The sequence below is a fragment of the Bidens hawaiensis genome, unplaced genomic scaffold (assembly GCF_021521415.1).
Source record: "Bidens hawaiensis isolate Kalapana, Puna unplaced genomic scaffold, B.hawaiensis_p1.1 tig00040098_1, whole genome shotgun sequence".
Taxonomy (NCBI): Eukaryota; Viridiplantae; Streptophyta; class Magnoliopsida; order Asterales; family Asteraceae; genus Bidens; species Bidens hawaiensis.
In genome coordinates, this window is record NW_027497071.1 from 55,771 (window position 1) to 66,827 (window position 11,057).

The following is an 11,057-nucleotide window of genomic DNA, read 5'->3' on the forward strand; positions in this document are numbered from 1 at the left end:
ATATTATTCATGTCCAAAGTTAGTGAAAAACCCATTTTCACTAATAAATTTTTCCAACAATAATAAATTAATAATTCATCTCTAATTGTGCACCCCTAAGTAGGGTGTTGTATAATCTTATAGGCAACATAGAAAGAACAAGGCCAGATTTTATACCATAGCTTAAGGACCGTCCGTGTCAGGAACATAATTCTAAAATATATCTTTTACACAGCGAATTCACACATATTTTTTTTAGACACAACACGCACACAAGCAAGCAGGTTATATATATATATATATATATATATATATTGTGTTAGATGACTGTAGGCTGTGGTAGCACCTTCTTCTTGTATTCAGCTAGAGCCCACATTGGGAAAATATCCCGGAACAATGCAAAGTGTAACAAACAGTTCTTCTTAAAGCATCCTGTAGTTTCCTGCAGTCAATAATTATCATTTATTAGTAATGTCGAAAACAAGCACAACCTTTGTTAAACCGTTAGCACTCCAAACATCATTTAAATTAATATCTTTGTCATCATTTAAAACGTGTTTGGATTAATCGTGCAATGCAATTGCGTAACTTTTGTCAAAAAAAAAGTCTATTCATTTGAAGTCCTTAGCAAATAGCCTTACCTGTTGGGGAAATTCGCCGTTTTCCATTTGAGAATTGATCAACAACTTGGCTGCAACATGTAAAGGTGTTGGGTCTCTTTCTGCCTGTTGGGTTAAAGATCGATACGCATTTACTCAAATATAAATGAAGGCATTATCAAGTTAAAAGTATGATAAGATATAGTACTCAACAAGAAAACTTACTTGTCCAGAATGAATTAATCCCATCATAGCCCATGACGTATGTACTAAGTTGGAATGATCTCCTTCTAGAGGTATATATTTCTGTGTATAATTAACAGGTCTATTCAGCCATGCTCTAGAGGTTACAGTTTTACTAGTCCATAGAAGATGTACGTGTCTATGTTTTTATAATTATATATACCGTACAACTTTAGAAAATATTAACCAACTTCCTATACATGTCTCAAATGTTAAAACATTCAAAGTTAAGGTAAATGAGACATGTATAAATATTAATTATTATTTAGTGATTATTGTTTGATTAATTTTTACTTTATTTCAAGTTAACTGAAATAAAATATCATTAATTATGAGGACTTTAAAAAAAAAACAACACTACTAATTAAATAAAGAAGCTCATATATTTCATTTAACTCACCTAATTAACTTAAGAAATAGTTGGAACATCATATAAAAGAAATTGTGTGACTTCAGAAACATAGAAAAGAATTTTGAGTGAATTCAATGGCAACACTTAATAAAACTAGTTTGATAATATACATAATACACTTACCTTTTCAGGAGAAGATCGGTAGCTTTCTCCCCAGCCGCCATCCTCCCGCTGTATGTTCAGCAGAAAAGTGACAGCTTTACGGATTGCTTGACAATTTTCATATGTTTTCCCAATTGCTGCCAGCCCTCCAAGAGCAAACCAGGTGCTGTATGTAAAACACATACCCCATTCTCCATACCTAATACACATGAGCTTATACAATGTTAGGACAATAAGATAGAAGAGTAAATTCATTTCATTAGTGTTAAAGCTTTATATAAGAAAACAAATAACCATGAGCCATCTGACATCTGTGTTTTCTCCAGGTATCCACCTGCATTTGTAAGGAAAGTTTCTATATCTTGTCTCCTATATGCGGGATATAATTTCTTAAATAAAACAAGAGCTTGAATTCCTGATGATGTGCATTTGACATACCTGGTCAATAGTTATAGTGAGTTTCTTATATTTGACAGTAGAGTATAATTGGCAACAAAAGAAAACATGAAACTAGCATATGTATTAAGTTTCTTACTCAGTCTCAATGACAATGTCCTCCAAAAACTCGGTCGGATTAAGAATCTAAAATGGAACAGGAGTTGAATAAGCAGGGGTGAACAATGATCGTAAACACACAATCAAAGTATTTTGTTTTTCTCTGATCCAGTTACCTCCAACCATTTTGACGCTCTTGCTGGCTCCCATCCTGCTAGCCCGCCATTTGTGCTCTACGTTATCAGTAAGAGTCGCAACAAACTAGAATGTCAAACTTTCTTATTATTTTACAAAACCGTCTAGGAAAAAATGTGCTACGGAAATACGGGTTTACAACTGTAATTTATTTCCAGACATTTAACCCAAGATATAAAAGTTATTTACATAAAGAGCAAGATAATTAATATGTGGACTCATGATGTTCTTGCTACAAAGAGCAAATTATGTTTTTGGTTCATTTGGTTTCATTTGCTAACCTTTTCAGTCCAACAATGAATCTTTTAACAAATCACCCTGAGTTTTATATTCTTTAACTCTTTTAGTCTCTGCTTCTATCATCATCCATTTTTTCTGTTAAAATATAATTTGGGCGTGAGAGTGTCTAAAGACAAAACTAAAGACCTTTTGAGAGTCAACATTATCTTTTCATGACCCATTGAATTATATTAAACGAACTACACATTTTAGCATCCTTTAGAGCAAGCTAACATAGTAACACTTGTAGGACCGAAGTGTAAGACATTCCCCAAATTTAAATCATGTACGCTAACTTTAATATAATTTCCCCATCTATTAAGAGCATTTTATAACACACTCTTAGTGAAGCCATTGATTCCAAGAAATGGAACAAAAAGTAGATGGGCTGATGGAATAGCAAAAGACGAGTTATACTTACCTGTAACGAAAGTATAATGTTGACTGCATCGCTAAATTGTTGTGTCTGCATCTTATTTCCAACAACTTCTGGTGGCATCATTGACAATAGAAGGCAACACTGCAAGATGGAAATTAAGTAATTTATCATAGAGTTGTTTCATTAATTATATTTTGCATGATTATATGCCTTATCTAATATAACATAAATACTTTCAGTCCTTCAGCAGTACAGTCTGAAAGTTGCCATCCATGGTCTTGATCTGAGAAAGTCCATGAACCTTTGGAAATATGGCGATACATGCTCTTAAAATCCCCAGAAGGATTATCCCCAACCTACAACAAAGGTTAAAGATGTGTGTGTATATATAGGGTTTGGATCAAATACAAATGAAATTAACGTGCTAAATGTAAGAATCAAGTAGAGTAATTATATATACAAGTAGGATAATTATGTAATTACATAATTACTCTACTTGATTCTCACGTTTAGCACGTTAATTTCATTTGTATGTTAACCTTCCCATATATATATGAACGAATTTGTTGGATCATGTATTGCTAGAAGTCAATATAAAGCCAACTGTAATGGTAGCAATGTTGTATCGACTGTAAAGAGTTTGTAGTAGCAACTATACTCATCACTAGGAACTATATTCAAGTTGGAATTGATAAAGAGTTGGTACCAATCAAAGGTAATTGTCTGTAGAAACAAAACTAAAAGTGTATATATGTTCTCTTTTTTACATTTCTTATCCAATCATAAATCATTATGGCATTTTATATTTTCACTTACCTTTTCTTATATCCTTGGTAGGAACAAGTGAGGCTTTACTGTTGGCTCAATTGTTGTTTGGGTCAAGAATATGGCCCAACCCAATAACTAAAAGGGGTTATTGATGGGTTGCTTAATAACTAAGATGGGGATATTAGGTTCTTGTTAGTTAAGTTAGAATTAACATTATAAATAGGGGCAACCGAGTTAGGGATTGTCAAGACGAGATGCAACCGAGTTAGGGTTTACCAAGAGTCTAATCGAGTTAGGGTTTGAGATATTGTAATCAATTTTTTGAGTTATATTTTTTTAATTATTATAAACGAGAGTTAGTCGTTTAGTTCATACTTGTTAATTGATCGGAACTTGAATTGATTTCAAAGTCAAGTTCAAGAAATCGATAATCGAACTAACAGAGATCGGCGGCTTAGAAGTTACGATTCGGGGATCGGATTGCAAGTGTTTACGAGTGGCACACATCGAGTGGGTTGTTTGTGACAAGCTTGTTTTTTTGTGATTGGAGCTGCGGCGGAAATAACATACTTCTGTTTATTTATTTTATTTCTCGGCGGCGATACAATTCAAGGCAAAAGGTTTACAATTCAGAGTTTGTTTTTATACGGGTTGAACGAGTTATCTTTTGACCTAAGGGTTTAATTTGTTGGATCGAACCGGGTGCCCACTAAGAAGGTTAAGAAGATTGATGTTCGCTAGATCACATGACCGGGATTGCATCCAAAGGAGTGGTTATGCGAGTTCATACGATTGAGTGAATGGTCGGGGACATAGTCACAAAGGTAGTTGAGTTCGGGAGAGCCAAAAGAACACAGTCATGGATCAAGGAGATTTCCGAGAGATCAAGACCAACATGGTTGTGAAAGCCGAGAAGGTCAATATCATGGTTCGAGTCAAACATGTGAAGAATACAAGTATGGAGACAAAGATTCACCTATTTCAAGTCAGAAATTAGGGGGGTGATTGTTGGAAGTAATTTCAGACTCCAAGTCACAAGTCGGTGAGCTTGAGGGACCAATGTTGATAAGTTGGTCATAGTTGGTTATGTTTTCTAATTACAATATGTTTCCTAACTGTATTGTAATTATAATTGTTAATGTATTGTCTAGCAAGTTAGGTTAGTCTTTATAAAACGAGTTATTGTTAGACATTATAGATGGTGAACATGATGTAGCCGAGTTAGGGTTCATCAATATTCAAACCGAGTTAGGGTTTGATATACTGTATGGGGCCAATATTCTATATTATCCATCTAAAGAGGACCTATACTGTAATTAGTTTTTTGAGTTAGATTTTCTGATTAACAAACAAGAGTTATTTGTTTAGTTCGTGTTTGATTATCGATTCGGGACTTACGATGAAAGACCTTGCACGATTCTAGGATGTTGGATTGTTACACTCAAACTATAAAGTGGGATGCAAATTTGATCTTTAGTGGTGAATTATCCAAAACTTAGGAGGAATATGATGTCATGAAAAGTTTTGAATAAGTTGGATCCCACGCTAAATCGGGGAATGGTAACATGGTTGATGCACTATATGCAAATGTAGTTAAAGTTGTACCTCGTGGTGTTTACCTTGTCTTATATATGGCATGTTGTTAGTTTGGTAAGTAGATTTTTAGCAAAACCAAGATAGTTGCACTTGGAAGTTGTGAGATGGATTCCGAGGTACTTGAATGCTACAAGTGATGTTGAGCTGGTATGTGGTGATGTTCATAATGTGGAATTGATTCTAGATTATGTTGATGTTGACTTAATTATCTAAGATCTTGACAATGAAAGGTCTATTATTGGTTATGCAATTCATATTCTAGGGATCATTGTCAGTTGGAAGCATCATTACAGCATATTGGTGCTCTATCAACAATTGAAGTTGAGTATATAGATTTAATTGAAGCAGTGAAAGAAGCTATATGCTTAAAGGTTTTGTGACTGAACTTGGATTAAGATAAAAGATGCAGTGGTCTTGTGTTATCAAAATGTTGTGGGTGCGTTAACAAAGGCATTACCAGTTTCGAAGTTTCTAAAATGTTTAGATATGTTAACATGTGATGACTAGTTGCGTTCTTAATAGAACGGATCGGGATTGTTGGAAGTTTATAAAGCCAAACTAAAATTCAGGATTGATACCAGTGAGGATCGGTCGCAATGTTTGCGCATTGAAGTTGGCCAGTAGCAACGATAGTTGTCAGTGGAAATTGAATATCAGTACGAACTAATGTTTAATTACAAAGAGTTTTGGCACTTATGGAAGCTAATATCTACGAAGTTATCTTTTACTGTTATATTCATTTTGAGTTATTCTTTTTAATCATTTTTGTTTGGTTTAATAAGACGTAGTTTTTAATAAGAAATAGTAAACCGTGGGGATTAATTTTTGGATCAACTCGTTCATTAAATTCTTCATATGTCAATTCTTCTTTGGTTTAGAGGTGAATCAATTAGGATTCGTCTTCAAAAGAGTTTAACCAAAAAATAGAAACTACCTAGGATTTCAATGGTCAACAAGAAATTCAAGAAAAGCATTAATTATCAGATTAATTAATTTTGAAACCCGTGATGCCTTAATGAAGTCATGTAATGTAGGGTCAATCTCATGGGCAATATCAGTAGCCAGCAGAGCCTGAATAGCAAGACTTGCATCCCACGTTTGACCTCCAAAACTCTGTATAAATGATTTCTAATCAAAGTTTTGCAATCAAGGAATACTGATTGAATCTAATGTCACGCATCATGAAGACTTGTTATGTTCTAAATGATGGAATATTTTTGTATAACCTGCATTTTCATTCCATCCTCAGCAATCCACATATAATCTGGGATTCTGGCAAGATGCTTTCTAAAGCAGACACCGTTTGGATCCTCATCCCAGCATGCAATCATACATAGTGCCTGCAAAGTTTAAATTATACTAATTAATATTTTAGTAAACTTTTTTTTATTATTTTTTTTGTGATTTCCGTTTCCACTACCTTCTCCACAGAACCGATTGTGATATATCGGCTATTCTCATCTTCATAACGGATATGTTTCATTGTAGTTTTGAGTGCATGCTCGCGTAACTTGTTGAATGGCCACCGAGTTAGGAGAGGCTCTGTGAAAATGTAATGACTGTCCCACATTAAATCCTGTAATAATGGGCTTGGATAATAAAGGTCCTCCTGATGAGACATAAAGTTTGCGTCAGCAAGTAGGGATGCGCATGGGCCGGTTAGGTCGGTTTTGACCCAAAACTGACCATAAAATCTATGATGTAGTGTGGGAAGTAATATGTGAATGCAATCATACATATCTATGAAGTCAAAAAAATATTTCACCTTTGCACACAAATGTCTTGAACTCTTCCAGTTAATTTCATTGTAGGGTTGCGCATAAAGTTCTTCCCGAAGTTGTAAAACTAGAGAAGTGATTGGGCCCACAAACCTTTTCCCGTATAGATATGACATCGGCATGTATGTTAGCCTACAGTAACACCACATTTTTGCTACATTTGAACAAAGAAGACTGTTAAGGATGAAGTTATGAGCATTGTCCACGGGTATTGTCATTAATCAATCATAGAATATGGTAGGATATAAAATTTGTGATTAATTTTACATTTACAAATTAATGCGTGAAGGTGGCTATTAGTAACAGAACTGGCATAAAAGTTTTGAAGAAATTGGAGGAGGTGGCTAATGGATATTAATTCTATGGACTCACGGAGAAGGGGCGATTAGAATAGCCGAATAGGTGCGGTGTTAATTTGAGGTGTTAACTAATGTGAAATGGGTGTGAGGCGTCATTACACTTAACCTTAGGAACTAGTACCGTAATAATAGTTTTTTTTTCTTAATATATTTACACGGTTACACTGCAAACGGAAACCTTTTTGTCAAGGGTATACATGCGCATCTAACTTGTATGACAGATTCGGACTTGCTTATACAATCATGATGATATAGAAACCTTCGTACAGGCAGGTTTACATTTGCATGTTCTGATTTACTTATAGGAAAACCTTAAAAATAGGCAAATGGAGTGAAAAGGCTCTTAAATTAGGCATCCACTTTTGATTCTTCAAACCTAGGGATAATATCGAATGGGAAATGGACAACTAAGCTCTTTAGGCATCACTAAGACCACAATCCACAAACTGGCCTGTGTCAAACATAGGCTACAGATGAGACTAAACAAATGAAAAGGCTAGGACACTGACATCAATGCTTAGGCTAGGATTGAGTCGTAAGGCTCTAACTCGACTCCTTCTTAGCCGACTCAAGCTACCAACCAAGCCACATGCTAACTCTGTGCAGGATTCATTATCAATGAGCTAAGCTAACCTGGATGCATGGGAGGGAAGGAAGGAAGGGAGTATCCAGAACTCTGGGGGCATTGGGTTGCTTCCTATCCACTCACGAACACCAAGTACCTGAAACATGCACACAGCCATGAATAAATTATCTAGTTTCACAATTAGTTTTGGAAACCACCTAAATACAAACAAAAAATAGAAAAAAAAAATAAAAATAAATCCTTTTTAAGAACTGAATGTCTTACCGAAAGCCACGTTTTGCCCCAAGAGGGAATGGTTGTGGCGCTGCCATGATCTAGAATCCATTGCCGAGCTTTGGTGCATGCACCATTCAAACCACCATCAGGTCCTTCTCCTAGAAGGCGCATACAAATGTAATTCAGGGTTGTGCCAAACATTGTGCTATGGCCCTCAAGATGAAATCCCCAACCACCATCTTCGTTCTGTCAGTTCAAAATGCCATTAAATAGACAACTATTTTGTCCAAATAAATATGCAAAATAGACAACACCAAATTAAAAGGTGTCATGGAGCTATCAAACGACTAGCGAAGGGGATTGAGTAGGTAGCGGCATCAAAAGAACAGGAAAGGATCGAGTTCAAGATGCTTTTCAATTTGTTTATCATTATCTATATAATTTGTTTAAAGTTTGAGTTGGTGTAGGTAATTAGTGCCTTAGAGAACAAGTTTAAATTAGTATAAATGGGGGTCAAAACTCGTTTACTCTTTATTGTATCATAAGTTTTCCAAGTTTGGATACCAATAAAGAAAAGAATTGCGCCGTTGTGCAAAACATTTGTGATCGGAAATAAAGGGTTGGGTTCGACCAAGGTCACGAAGAGGTAAGAAGAAATGCTTAAGTTTGTCGATCGGTTGATCAATTCTTTAACGTGATAACTATATTCTCTCTAATTAATACTTTCTATTTACATACGCATAAGGGGAAACCAAATTAGGACGATAAGGGTAATTACATCCATCAAATAATTACCATTTATCTTATACGATATTTGAATCAAAATCAATGAGACAATGATCTTTTATTAATTAGATAAATGATAATAAAGGGCCATATAGTTAGATAATAAACAATAAATATTTAAATATACACAATCAACCATCCTTTGCAATACATAGTTAGTACCTGATGACAATATAAGTAGCGAAGCATTTCTTTTCTATGTTCTGCTGGGAACACGCTGTTAAGATGCCCTGTTATATACAAGCATATCACCTATATATTTTTATAAAAAGTACCTAGAGTCAGTTTTTCGTTTCTCGATACCGAAATAGATTTCGGGGACATCCGATAAAATTGAAATGATATAGAGAAGAGTAGCATGGGCGCCACTACGCAAGGATGATACACACTAATCGAGTAAAAGGCTGATCTAAGTGTTAAAAAAACTATGGCATGAGTAATAATTAAACATTACCAAGGGAGGCATGAAACACATCGGACCAGCATTTTCAGCTAGCCAGTGGCCATCATTAGCCTCCAAGGCTGCAAATAAGTACACAGACCTCCTTAATGTGGTGGTAACCTTGGCATACGAGATCTCTTCACCATCCTCGATCTTCACCTGCGGTATCATCTGCTTGAATTTCTTCTCTCTTATAAACTGAATGCGCCAAAGGGCATCGCTACTGGCCTTAACTTCATGTCGATGGTTCCAGAAATGAAGACGAGCTTGTTCAACCTCCACACGCTCTTCCTCAGTTCCATAGTTAGGATCAAATTTCCATGTTTGCCTGCCCACGAAGTTGTTTGTGCTGTACAAGTACGGATCGTTGCCCCCTTGTGCTATTTTCAACCTCCACATGTTTTTCCTCTTATTTATGTGGCAACTTCTAGTGTAGATGTGAAGTTGCCTAATTAAGGTTGCCTTTGGAAGTAAGAGTGGAGGCAAGTTGCAAATACTAGATTTGGATCACTTTAATTTGTAGAGTAATTGAGTATAAATTTGGACTACTATAATCTATGGAAGTCTCTTGAAAATGACTCATATGACTTAGACTTTTGCCATTGCGCTTGTGATATAGCTGCACAAGACGATGTGGAATGTGCCTATTATTTTCAGGTTCATTGACAAATCTTGCCTTTAGCAACCAAGCCCTTCCACAAGGGCTTTGGTTTTTATTGCTTTTTGAAGCTGGGGTGGTCCCAAAGTAAAAAAAAAAAAAGGTGTATAAATGTTGTATGTAATGGGGGTAGGTGATGAGATGAAAATTTAAAAGGGTATATATGGATATTTGTAGGGTGTTAAGATGAAATTGAAGTTTTTAAGATTTTGTAAGGATATTATGTGTCAATTAAGGACACCTAAGGGTACACGGTAGCATTTGAGATAGTCTAAGATTTTGTAAAGATATTATTTATAAGAAAACAATAACAAATATGTTCTTTTAACTTCACTTTTAAAGTATGCTACAAACAACATGTCTTTGGAGAAATATAGAAGTTTATCTTATACGATGAGTATTATTACAGAACTCTTAAATTATTTAAGAACTTGAAGAAACCATTGAAAACTAACGTTTTTTATATAATTTTTTGTATATTAGTGTTATTTGAGTGTAGTTTTATCATATTATATATATATATATATATATATATATATATATATATATATATATTTACGATTACAATTTTGAAAAATTAGTTTTTATACATATCTATGTTTTTTTTACAAACATGTAAATTTGTTAGTACATAAGTTTTACACATATGTAAACTTGTGATTAATATATGTAATTCAAATTTTTTATATAAAATTTGATAAAACTACTCTTAAATATTGTTAATATATAAAAAAATTAGAAAAATGTTTGGTTGTTAAGAGTTCCTAAGAGTTCTTAAATTTTTTAGAGTTTTTAAATGATACCAACCCTTTATATATTCAGTTAATAGTTAATACTGAATTGTGAGCATCCACTAGTACATAACTTGGTATTAGTGACTAAGTTGCTTCTAGATATGGTCAATAACTTAGCGACTTGCAAATTAAAATGTTGGTAAATGGTCGCATAACTGACTGACGACAGGATGATATGTGATTATGAGACTGTCACAACATGTTGCATATCATATCGATTTCAAGTGGCTTTTAGGACCGATTTAGCTTGAGGGTTACAACATACTGATCTGGTTTCATGGTGTGGAAGCATAGTCCTAAACATCTTAACATTGTTAAAACTTAAAACCATTGGACCATGAATGAATGAATACAAACAATGCAATTGAGGATCAAATCCGTAAATTTATAA

At 34.5% G+C, this 11,057-nt stretch overlaps 1 protein-coding gene and 1 pseudogene across 1 annotated transcript; one reads left to right on the forward strand and one right to left on the reverse strand.

Moving 5' to 3' along the window:
• Window positions 1-298: 298 nt before the first annotated feature.
• Window positions 299-9,820, reverse strand: LOC143591846 (shionone synthase-like). The gene is made up of 17 exons (XM_077071926.1): window positions 9,227-9,820; window positions 8,935-9,024; window positions 8,035-8,232; window positions 7,818-7,906; window positions 6,813-6,999; window positions 6,468-6,656; window positions 6,274-6,387; window positions 6,050-6,160; window positions 2,917-3,039; window positions 2,726-2,824; window positions 2,007-2,063; window positions 1,871-1,917; window positions 1,630-1,773; window positions 1,357-1,534; window positions 804-884; window positions 621-704; window positions 299-421 (listed from the first exon to the last, which is right to left on the reverse strand). Exons 1-17 carry the CDS (start codon window positions 9,611-9,613, stop codon window positions 299-301), a joined length of 2,301 nt encoding a protein of 766 aa, XP_076928041.1. The 5' UTR covers window positions 9,614-9,820.
• LOC143591847 (U6 spliceosomal RNA) lies at window positions 9,072-9,191 on the forward strand (annotated as a pseudogene).
• Window positions 9,821-11,057: the final 1,237 nt, after the last annotated feature.